The sequence below is a fragment of the Pelophylax lessonae genome (genome assembly GCF_965119305.1).
Source record: "Pelophylax lessonae genome assembly, chromosome: 7".
NCBI classification, from domain to species: Eukaryota; Metazoa; Chordata; class Amphibia; order Anura; family Ranidae; genus Pelophylax; species Pelophylax lessonae.
In genome coordinates this window covers 282,957,283-282,969,528 of record NC_138774.1, presented here as the reverse complement: position 1 = coordinate 282,969,528, position 12,246 = coordinate 282,957,283, and the positions used below count along the sequence as shown (strand labels likewise).

At 49.6% G+C, this 12,246-nt stretch overlaps 1 protein-coding gene across 1 annotated transcript in view; it reads right to left on the bottom strand.

Moving 5' to 3' along the window:
• PHKA1 (phosphorylase kinase regulatory subunit alpha 1) overlaps positions 1 to 12,246 on the bottom strand; it is a 120,852-nt gene that overhangs the window by 33,974 nt on the left and 74,632 nt on the right. The window contains exons 21-22 of the mRNA XM_082263171.1: positions 5,616 to 5,710; positions 1 to 72 (exon numbers count right to left, since the gene is read on the bottom strand). The exon at positions 1 to 72 is cut by the window's left edge and continues 68 nt beyond it. Of these exons, the coding sequence (XP_082119297.1) occupies positions 1 to 72; positions 5,616 to 5,710 (167 nt within the window). The remainder of the gene's footprint in view (positions 73 to 5,615; positions 5,711 to 12,246) is intronic.

The following is a 12,246-nucleotide window of genomic DNA, read 5'->3' as shown; positions in this document are numbered from 1 at the left end:
CACCAGAGCAGTAAAATCGGTCTGTCCTGATGTACCCTGGGGAAGATTCATTTCTTCAGGGATGGCTGGAATCTGAAAAATGAAAACATTCATGAATATGTATTGGCCTCATTAGCATTATTAGTAGTCAATGAAAAGTCCATGTCACAGCAACTTCAGCTATTTGTTGCTCAGTTATTGAGAAAATGACTTTAGGCAGTATGATTAGCTATCTCCAGAATCGTGAGCTTCACCACATACTCATTGCAGAGGATCACAATCCACCAGCATGGGTAGCTGCAAAGAGATGAAGTGCAGTCAGCTAGAGGAGCAAGTCAGTATCCAGGTCCAAATCAACACCCAATAGACCTGCGGCAGCCGCAAAGTTGGCGGTGTGACACAGCCATTATTTATCAAGTGTCAGCTTATAATGGTGTCAGGAACCCACCAGTCCCAAACGACCTTGTAAAAACTAATCAAACCCCCATTACTCCTTTTAGATGTAATCCCAGTAACTAAAAACACAAACCTTTAACATGGTAATGCCTTCTTAAATCTGCTTTCATTAAAATAATCCCTAGTGATCCTGCCATGAGGTTTTCGTTCAGGCACTTCCTACTATGGGAAATCCTCATCTCCTAATTGCCCTCCAGTGTTATCTCATGCACTTCCATCTGAGAACATAACCTGCAATCCCAATGCATAGGCATGTCCTAAAGCCAGACCTGAGAAATGCCACCATCAGAAAGCCAGACCTGAGAAATGCCATCACCAGAAAGCCAGACCTGAGAAATGCCACCATCAGAAAGCCAGACCTGAGAAATGCCACCATCAGAAAGCCAGACCTGAGAAATGCCATCACCAGAAAGCCAGACCTCAGAAATGCCACCATCGGAAAGCCAGACCTGACAAATGCCACCATCGGAAAGCCAGACCTGGCAAATGCCACCATCGGAAAGCCAGACCTGGCAAATGCCACCATCGGAAAGCCAGACCTGGCAAATGCCACCATCGGAAAGCCAGACCTGGCAAATGCCACCATCGGAAAGCCAGACCTGACAAATGCCACCATCGGAAAGCCAGACCTGACAAATGCCACCATCGGAAAGCCAGACCTGACAAATGCCACCATCGGAAAGCCAGACCTGACAAATGCCACCATCGGAAAGCCAGACCTGACAAATGCCACCATCGGAAAGCCAGACCTGACAAATGCCATCATCGGAAAGCCAGACCAGAGATATGCCACCATCAGAAAGGCAGACCTGAGAAATGCCACCATCAGAAAGGCAGACCTGAGAAATGCCATCATCAGAAAGGCAGACCTGGGAAATGCCATCATCAGAAAGCCAGACCTGGGAAATGCCATCATCAGAAAGCCAGACCTGGGAAATGCCATCATCAGAAAGCCAGACCAGAGAAATGCCATCATCAGAAAGCCAGACCAGAGAAATGCCATCATCAGAAAGCCAGACCAGAGAAATGCCATCATCAGAAAGCCAGACCTGAGAAATGCCATCATCAGAAAGCCAGACCTGAGAAATGCCACCATCAGAAAGCCAGACCTCAGAAATGCCATCATCAGAAAGCCAGACCTCAGAAATGCCATCTTCAGAAAAAAAACCTCAGAAATGCCACCATCGGAAAGCCAGACCTGACAAATGCCACCATCGGAAAGCCAGACCTGACAAATGCCACCATTGGAAAAGCCAGACCTGACAAATGCCACCATTGGAAAAGCCAGACCTGACAAATGCCACCATCGGAAAGCCAGACCTGACAAATGCCACCATCGGAAAGCCAGACCTGACAAATGCCACCATCGGAAAGCCAGACCTGACAAATGCCACCATCGGAAAGCCAGACCTGACAAATGCCACCATCGGAAAGCCAGACCTGACAAATGCCACCATCGGAAAGCCAGACCTGACAAATGCCACCATCGGAAAGCCAGACCTGAGAAATGCCATCATCAGAAAGGCAGACCTGAGAAATGCCACCATCAGAAAGGCAGACCTGAGAGATGCTACAATCGGAAAGGCAGACCTGAGAAATGCCACCATCAGAAAGCCAGACCTGAGAAATGCCATCACCAGAAAGCCAGACCTGAGAAATGCCATCATCAGAAAGCCGGACCTGAGAAATGCCATCATCAGAAAGCCAGACCTGAGAAATGCCATCATCAGAAAGCCAGACCCGAGAAATGCCATCATTAGAAAGCCACACCTGAGAAATGCCATTTAGCCACTGGAAGAGCAAGCACATGTAGCCTTGAAGTAATACACAAAGGAAGTGTTGCCCATGCTGGATTTCCAGGAATTAAGCTACTTTGTAAAAACTGTAGGCATACAATGAAGTCTAATGAGGTGTCTGCTGCGTGGTAAATTTATCTCTATTATTCACATCTGGCAGGTTTATTGTGCAATAGGAAGATAACTTCTGGAGCTCCAGAGTTGCTGGAGCGGCTATATCCGATCCCCCTACTTTTTCCCATTCACAGAAGCCTTTGTATTAGGTTATTAAGAAAATCCCAACACTTCTGTGAATGAACAGCAGAGGCAAGGGGCAGGCAAAGCCGATCTGTGTGCTTCTCCTCTCACAGCTGAAGTGTATCCTTCAGGGAAGTGCAATTAACCTGTCACAAAGAAGTAATAGAGATATGCCCTGGAGGTGACATGCACCTAATTGGGCTTAACGCATAGTGTGCCTGCACGTTTTGCAAAGTTGTGGAATTCCTGGAATTCAGCTTTAAATACTGGAGTATGTTCTTAACATTCTTTTGAAATGAGAAAGAGGATCGATGATGTGGTGCAACATCTTGAACATTACCAAACAAGACCAGCAGAATGTGACAAACTCTTACTAGCTAAGCAATATGACCTAACTTTGGTAAATACTTTACCATTATACCTATAGGAGCGTATTGGACCTAACATTCCAAATACAGAAGCTTGAACAAAAAATTGCCCCTTCATTCACATACAACAGCCTCCACTATATAGAAAAGGCTTTCCACAAGATTTTGGAGCGTGTCTGTAGGAATTAAGTCAAAGAGCATTTGTATGGTCGGGTACTGATGTTGGATAGAACGGCCTAGCCCAGTCAATGTTCCAAATCATTTTATAGGTGTACAGTAAGGTTAAGTTGACTGAAAATGGATGAGAAGACCTGATCCCAAAGGTGTTCAATGCGGCTGAAGTCAGGTACTGATGTTGGATGAGAAGACCTGATCCCAGAGATGTTCAGTAGGGTTAAGGTCAGGTACTGATGTAGGATGAGATGACTTGATCCCAAGGGAGTTCAGTAGGGTTCAGAAGACCTGATCTCCCCAAGGTGGTCAGTAAAGTTGAGTTCAGGTACTGAAGTTGGATGTGAAGACCTGATCCCAAAGGTGGTTAATAGGGTTTAGGTCAGGTACTAGAGTTGGATGAAAAAACCCGGTCCCAAAGGTGTTCAGTAGGCTTTGGGTCAGGTACTGGAGTTGGATGAGAAGACCTGATCCCAAAGGTGGTTAGTAGGGTTTGGGTCAGGTACTGGAGTTGGATGAGAAGACCCGGTCCCAAAGGTGTCCAGTAGGCTTTGGGTCAGGTACTAAAGTTGGATGAGAAGACCTGATCCCAAAGGTGTTCGGTAGGGTTGAGGTCAGGACTCAGTGTAGGACATTCTAATTCCCCCACACCAAACTGGTCTTTATGGATGGCTTTGTACACAGTCATGTGTCTTCCCCAAACTTACCACAAGGTTGGAGCACAATTGTCTAAAATGTCTTTGTATATGATGTAGTATTACCAATACCCTTCAATGGAGAAACCTTAACTAAAAATCATTTGGACGGGGCCCACATACTCGATTTTAGTGGAAAAGGCATCAGTCAAAAACCCTACAGTCAAAGTCATTAAAGCATGTTGAAAACCAACAACAAAGTAATATGGCTGCTTTCCAGTCCTTAGATATAGTGGGGTTAAGAAGACCTGATCCCAAGGGTGTTCAGTAGGGTTTGGGTCAGGTGCTGAAGTTGCATGTGAAGACCTGATCTCAAAGGTGGTCAGTAGTGGTGAGGTCAGGTACTGAAGTTGGATGAGAAGACCTGATCCCAATGGGGTTCAGTAGGGTTAAAGTCAGGTACTGAAGTTTGATGAGAAAACCTGATCCCAAAATGTTTACAGTATGGTTAAGGTCAGGGACTGAAGTTGGATGAGACGTGATTCCAAAGGTCATCAGTAGAGTTGAGGTCAGGTAATGATATTGGATGAGAAGACCTGATCCCAAAAGGTGTACAGTATGGTTAAGGTCAGGGACTGAAGTTGGATGAGACCTGATCCTAAAAGTGTTCAATAGAGTTTAGAAGACCTGATCCCAAAGGTGGTCAGGAGGGTTGAGAAGACCTGATCCCAAAGGTGGTCAGGTGGGTTGAGAAGACCTGATCCCAAAGGTGGTCAGGTGGGTTGAGAAGACCTGATCCCAAAGGTGGTCAGGTGGGTTGAGAAGACCTGATCCCAAAGGTGGACAGTAGGGTTGAGAAGACCTGATCCCAAAGGTGGACAGTAGGGTTGAGAAGACCTGATCCCAAAGGTGGACAGTAGGGTTGAGAAGACCTGATCCCAAAGGTGGACAGTAGGGTTGAGAAGACCTGATCCCAAAGGTGGACAGTAGGGTTGAGAAGACCTGATCCCAAAGGTGGACAGTAGGGTTGAGAAGACCTGATCCCAAAGGTGGACAGTAGGGTTGAGAAGACCTGATCCCAAAGGTGGACAGTAGGGTTGAGAAGACCTGAGCCCAAAAGTGGACAGTAGGGTTGAGAAGACCTGAGCCCAAAGATGGTCAGTAGGGTTGAGAAGACCTGATCCCAAAGGTGGACAGTAGCGTTGAGAAGACCTGATCCCAAAGGTGGACAGTAGGTTTGAGGTCAGGTACTAAAGCTGGATGTAAAGACCTGATCCCAAAGGTGGACAGTAGCGTTGAGAAGACCTGATCCCAAAGGTGGACAGTAGCGTTGAGAAGACCTGATCCCAAAGGTGGACAGTAGCGTTGAGAAGACCTGATCCCAAAGGTGGACAGTAGCGTTGAGAAGACCTGATCCCAAAGGTGGACAGTAGCGTTGAGAAGACCTGATCCCAAAGGTGGACAGTAGCGTTGAGAAGACCTGATCCCAAAGGTGGTCAGTAGGGTTGAGGTCAGGTACTAAAGCTGGATGTAAAGACCTAATCCCAAAGGTGTTCGGGGAAGGTCCAACTGATGTTGGATAAGACCTGGTTCACAGTCAGCATTCCAAATCACCCCAAATGTGTTCAGTAGGCTTGGGGTCAGGGCTCTGTGCAGGACACTTGAGTTTCTACACAGGAAACTAGTTAAACCATATCTTTAAGGAGCTGGTTCTTTACACAGGAGTACAGTCAAAGAAACAGAAAAGGGTCTTCTCTAAACTGTTCTCAAAAGGTCAAAAGCACACACTTGTCTACCTGTCACTGGAAACCTAAAACGTAATAATGTGTGAAGGGATGTCCACCTACTTTGATGACCACAAATATTTGACCATATAAGTATAGACATGGAGAAGGTCTTTAGAAAATATAGGTTACATTTTCTAGATTTCATTATTTGGACAATAGGGTACCTTTTATGTACAAAAGTGTTACCTTGCCGACTGGCTGCTGTTGGGGTGCATAATCCAACAAGTCAAAGGAGGGCTGGGATGACTTTAGCAGATTACTAGGCAAATACATCTGTACATCTAGAAAAGGAATTACATTCTTTCAGTTTAGACCTTCGATATGTTTTTTTTTTTTTTTAATTTATGTTGACATTTTTGCATTTATTTTTGCATTTATGAAAAAGGAGCAAACTTAATTTGGTCCAACAAAGACTGGTGGTGGTATATCACATTGGGATTAAAGAGCCCTTGCCCATGTATGGTGACAGCATCTGTGCAAAGGATTCCCCCTAAACACCTTATACTTATCTGGGTCCTTAATCTGTCACAGCCAGCACTGAAATCACTAAAGCCTCGTACACACGCGTCGAAATTCGGCCGTGAATTTTTGTCCGACGACCGATCCGCCGATTTTCGGCTTGTTCGTATGATGCTACCGACTCCGACTTTACGGCCGAAAAAAATCTGGTGTGCAGGCTATAAAATTTTTGTCCTCCATCAAAACACGTCCGATTTTCGTGCAGTCAGTACAGATTTCGACACAGAAAAATCTTATAAGCAAGACTGGGCATGCTCAGAGAAGAAAGAACACAAAGAAAGCAAACCAACACATGACATCACTTCTGAAGTAGAATTTTGTCGTGCGAGAAAATTCGTGTGCAGTCTAGGCACATTCCAACCAACAAAACACCACTCTGGACAAAAGATGGACGACCGGTCGGCGGAAATTCGTTGCGTGTGTACTAGGCTTAACTCAGTCATATGACAGCATTCAGGCTTGACAACTATGTCCAAGCAATATCACAGGAAAAAGGTTGCATGCTCTAATGTGGTAGCCAGAACAGCTTACCTAAAAATATTTTAAACTAACATGTTACCTAGTTAAAGCGGAGTTCCACCCTGGTTATACATTTTTTTAGAAAAATACCCCCGGGACAGTCAGGGCTAGCACATTCCACAATGGATAGCCTCTGATCTGTCCCGGGTCGCTCTTACCTTTCAGGAGAAATACTTACCTTGAAAATGTCTTGTCCAGCGCTGCCATCTCAGGTGTGGGCAGCTTGAAGCCAGCGCGATCCTCTTCCGCGTCCTCTTCGGTCCCACGATGCACTGCACCGGCCCCGACGTCACTTCCGGGTCGCGCGCATCATCCCTCCACAGCTTCTGGGCATGCCCAGAAGCTGTTTAGAAGGGAATGACGCGCGCGCCCCGGAACTGACGTCGGGGCCGGTCTGGCGAGGAGAGTGGCATCCACTCTATTCTCTAGCCTGTCACTTTTTTGTATGAGTACATTGAGACACCGGAACCCCATTATCTCCTAAGAATAAAAGGAAGAGTCTCCTCTCCCGCTTAGAGCGATGCTCCATGCTTTTCACGTACTTCTGGGAGGGTTACATTTATAGTACCCCCTGCTCTCTGTGGTTCAATCCAGTGGCCCCATCTAATCACTTATAAGCAGGTGAAACTGCAGACCACAGCAGGTGACCAGGGATGCTCCAAAAGATTCCCATGACTAAGCCCTGTGGATGGGGTGAAACATGTTGGGGGGTGAGGCATGGACACAGTCTAGACCAGTGATGGTGAACCTTGGCACCGCAGATGTTTTGGAACTACATTTCCGATGATGCTCATGAACTCTTAAGTGTAGTTGAGCATAATGGGAAATGTAGTTCCAAAACATCTGGGGTGCCAAGGTTTGCCATCACTGGTCTAGGCCAATCTTTCTCTACCTTTTCAACACAGAGGAACCCTTAAAATACATTTCCATTTTCAGGGAACCCCTGCTAAAAATAACGGAATTTTTGTAAAATCTTACCTGTAAAATTCCTTTCTCTGAGTCCTCCGACAGTCGCCGCCTCTTCATATTCGTCACATATGGGGTATTAGACTTTGCTCCGAAGGAGTAGCTAGGCAACAGAATATGTTAACAATAAAGCTTCAACATATCCCACCCTCAAGGGGTGGTCCCCTCAGTCAATACCCTCCTACTTCCTGCAACCATATCTCAGTTTTAGTGGAATAGCAGTAGAGTATACAGTCAAACCCCAAAAGAGGGGCGGGGGCGGCGACTGTCGGAGGACTCAGAGAAAGGAATTTTACAGGTAAGATTTTACAAAAATTCCGTTTTCTCTTACGTCCTCCGACAGTCGCCGCCTCTTCATATTCGTCACATATGGGGACGTCCCAAAGCAGTGCAAACATGAGGGGTGGGAAACGCATCCGCGCCGAAAGGCAACGCAGTCTCCACATCAAAGAAAGGAACCTTACCAAAGGAAGGAAACCAGCTGGGCAACAGCAAAAATAAGTGCTCAACAGGAGCAACAACCCAGGAAAAGACAAAAAACCAGGGGATACAAAACTTATCCCAACAGCCAGGAGTCCCCAACAAGGGACCCTAGGGAACAGCCGCACTAAGAACCTTGCGGCCAAAGGAAGCATCCGCCGATGCCTGAACATCTACTTTGTAGAATTTTGTGAAAGTGTGTACGGTCGACCAAGTCGCCGCCTTACACACCTGGGCTACAGAAGCCCCATGACGACAGGCCCAAGACGTACTCAGAGATCTAGTAGAGTGCGCCTTCACAGGCACAGGGGGAACCTTCCCCTGCAAGGCATAGGCCTGTTCAATGGTCTGCCTGATCCATTTGGCAATGGTAGAGGCGGAAGCCGCCATGCCCTTCCGAGGACCCTCTGGAAGAACAAACAAGGAGTCCGTCTTTCGAAAAGACTCAGTCGATTTAAGGTAAACCCTAATCGCCCGAACAACATCCAGAGAATGTAGTCTCACCTCCTTTGGATGTTTAGGCTTCGTGCACAACGAAGGCAAAACAATATCCTCGTTAAGATGGAATTCCGAAACTCGTTTCGGCAGAAAAGAAGGATTAGGTCGCAAGACCACCTTATCCAAATGAACAACCAGGTACGGAGACTTGCAGGACAAAGCCGCCAGTTCCGACACTCTGCGAGCCGAAGTGATCGCCACCAAAAAGGCGACCTTTTTGGACAACATAGACAACGATATCTCCCTGATCTGTTCAAAAGGAGCACGTTGTAACACAGACAGGACTAGATTCAAGTCCCAAGGGGGCAAAGGATCCCTCCTAGGAGGAACCAGATGCCGCACACCCTGAATAAAAGTGCCAACCAAGGAGTTGGAAGCCACGGGACGTTGAAACAGAACGGCCAGCGCAGACACCTGACCCTTTATCGTAGCCAGCGCCAAACGCTGATCGACACCCGTCTGAAGGAAAGACAGCACACGGGAAACCGAGTACGTGCGGGGTGAAAACCCCCTGGACTCACACCAGGCAAAATAGGCCTTCCAAGTACGGTAATAAACCTTTCCCGAGGAAGACTTCCTCGCGTTGATCAAGGTATGAACAACCTCTGGAGAGAGACCCTTCTCCTTCAGGACCTCGGTCTCAACAGCCAGGCCGTCAAAGCCAGCGACTGTAAAGCAGGATGGTAAATCGGTCCTTGAGACAGTAGATCGTCCCGAAGAGGCAGACGCCAGGGGGCGTCGACCGCCAGATTCACGAGGTCTGCGTACCAGGACCGGCGAGGCCAGTCCGGTGCCACAAGAATCACCGTGCTGCGTTCCGAGTGTAACCTGCGAAGGAACCGGGACAGCAACTGAATCGGTGGAAACGCGTACATCAGCCTGTACTGATGCCACGGGGCCACTAACGCGTCCGACGCGTCTGCCCGAGGGTCGCGCGTCCTTGCCACGAACCTCTTCACCTTGTAGTTGAGGCGAGACGCGAACAGGTCCACATCTGGAAGACCCCACTTCGCGCACAACATCTGGAAGACAGCCGGGTGGAGAGACCATTCCCCCTGATCCAGGGTCTGGCGACTCAGATAGTCCGCCTGCCAGTTCTCCACTCCCGGAATGTGAACCGCCGTTATCGCCGGGACATGAGTCTCGGCCCAAGACAGAATGTCGGCCACTTCTCGAGCCGCTCGGGCACTCCTGGTGCCCCCTTGGTGGTTGATGTAGGCCACCGCCGTGGCATTGTCCGTCTGCACCCGAACCGGGCAGCCCTGCAGCCGGTCCGTCCAGCGATGAAGACAGAGCCTTATCGCACGCAATTCCAGAATGTTGATCGGGAGGGAAGACTCCCCCTCCGACCAGGTCCCCTGGGCGGACAGAACGCCCAGAACACCACCCCAGCCCGACAGGCTGGCATCCGTGGTGATTATCGTCCACGAGATCGGACGAAACGACTTGCCCCCGGACACCAACGGGGACTGGAGCCACCACAGAAGGTCTCTTCTGGTGCGATGACTCAACGAGATCTGAAGATCCAGAGATTGAGGTCGCCCGTCCCACTTGGACAAGATCTCCGCCTGGAGACCCCGCGTGTGAAACTGCGCGAAAGGAATCGCCTCGAAAGCCGAGACCATCAATCCCAGACATCTCATACACGTCCGCAGAGACGAGTTCGGAACGTCCCTGAGGGACCTGACTTCCTCCTGAAGAGTCCTGAGTTTGTCTTCCGGCAGGAAGACCTTCGCCTGCACCGAGTCCAGTATCATTCCCAGATAGGGAAGACGAACCGACGGACTCAGTGTCGACTTTGGAACATTTATCGTCCAACCGAACTCCTGCAGAGTTTGCATCGTGACAGACAGGTCCTTCTCCAGACCCTGACTGGTCGCAGACCGAATCAGAATGTCGTCCAGATACCCCAGGACAGAAATGCCCTGGGCTCTCAATAATGCCAGAACCGGTGCAAGCACTTTGGTGAAGACCCGCGGAGCCGAGGCGAGCCCAAAGGGCAACGCCACGAACTGGTAGTGATCCTCCGCAATGGCAAATCGAAGGTATCTCTGATGACCCTCGAATATGGGGATGTGAAGATACGCATCCTTCAAATCGATGGAGGCCATGAATTCCCCCGGAACCAGGGCAGCCACCACCGAGCGCAGGGATTCCATGCGGAACTTGCGAACCCGCACAGAGCGGTTCAGAGCTTTCAAGTCCAGAATTGGACGAACCTTGCCCTCCTTTCTGGGCACGGTGAACAGATTGGAATAAAACCCCCGAAATATGTCCCGATGAGGCACCGGAACCACCACTCCCTGAGCCCTCAGGTCCCGCACCGCCAGGTGCAGATCCCGCAGGCGCTCTGGAGACAGTTGTAGATTTGAGGGAAAAAATCTGCTCTCTGGCCGAGAGAGAAACTCGATCTTGTAACCAGATCGAACGATTTCCAGAACCCATCTGTCCCGCACACGGGCCAACCAGGGCTGAAGAAAACCGAGCAAGCGTCCCCCCACCCCAAAACTGGGTGAGGGCGCCCCTTCAGGCCGAACTGTTATGGGCCGCAGGTCCGGATTGGCCGGACTTCTGTTTCCCAGACCAGGGTTTCTTCTGAGAGCCCTGGCCCTTGAACGGTTTGCCCTTGTAGTGCGGCCGAAAGGCACGAAAGGACCCCTGAGGGGGCCGAAAATGAGCATGCTTCTTCCCAGAAGCCCCCTTAGCCTTGGGGAAATGGGGCAAGAGAGTGCTCTTACCCCCGGTAATCCCCTTAATCAACACATCCAGGGACTCCCCAAAAAGGCGAGACCCATCATAAGGCAGATTGGCTAAGGTTTTACGTGAAGATTGGTCCACCGACCAACATTTCAACCAAACCAGGCGGCGAGACAACACCGCCACGCTGTGCACACGCGCGGCCAACGGAATCAGGTCCAGGTCCGCATCACACAGATACATGACACCCTGGTGGATCTGATCCACCATATCCAGGGTCGCCGCCGAGGCCGAATCGGCCACTAGGACGCGCCTAAGCATCTGCGTCCAACTTGCGATCGCCTGGGCCGCCATGAGAGAAGCAAACAGAGCCTTAAGCATAGAACCCGTAACAGAATAAGTATGACGGGCAAGAGACTCCAGTCTCCTATCCGTGGCATCACGGAAAACAGGGGATCCCTCTGCAGGGATCGCAGTGGCTTTGTTCAAAACCGCAATAGCATGATCCACTGGCGGAGGCACACACCACCGTTCATCAGTGGCAGGCGAGAAAGGATAACGCAGCTTAAATTTACTTGGTACCGCAAAAGGCTTGCGCAAATCGCGCCATTGGTCCTTAACAGCGCGCTGAAAATCAGCATTGCAGGGAAAAACCTGCGGCGTCCTGCGTTTTCTCTGCGTCCCATAAGCCGCCAAGGCAGCTGGGGGACACACCTCGTCCTGCAAACGTAGCGTCTGCTTAATGGAAGCAATCAACTCATCCATGATTGCAAGCTCTTCAGGCGAGCCAGGGGGAGAATTATCAACCCCCTCAACTTCAGCCTCTACCTCAGACCCCACTAGATCAAGAGAGGAGCGGGACCCCGATAGGGGGGTCCCCGCCAGAACAGCCCCATCACCTTCACCCTCAGAATCAGAGGACAGAGTAACTCTGGGCCGTTTAGTAGATTGAGCAGCCACCAGCATTTGCACCTGTGCAGCAAGGCCAGCCACAATAGTGGCCAAATCCCCCCCTGGGGGGGAAACAGCGGTCCCCTGGCTTTCCACCAATACTGTGGGAAACTTGCCCTCCTGAGAATCCATTGCCCCTGTATGCCAGACAACCAAGGGTTAACTGCCCCCTTACAGCAAGCGCGGC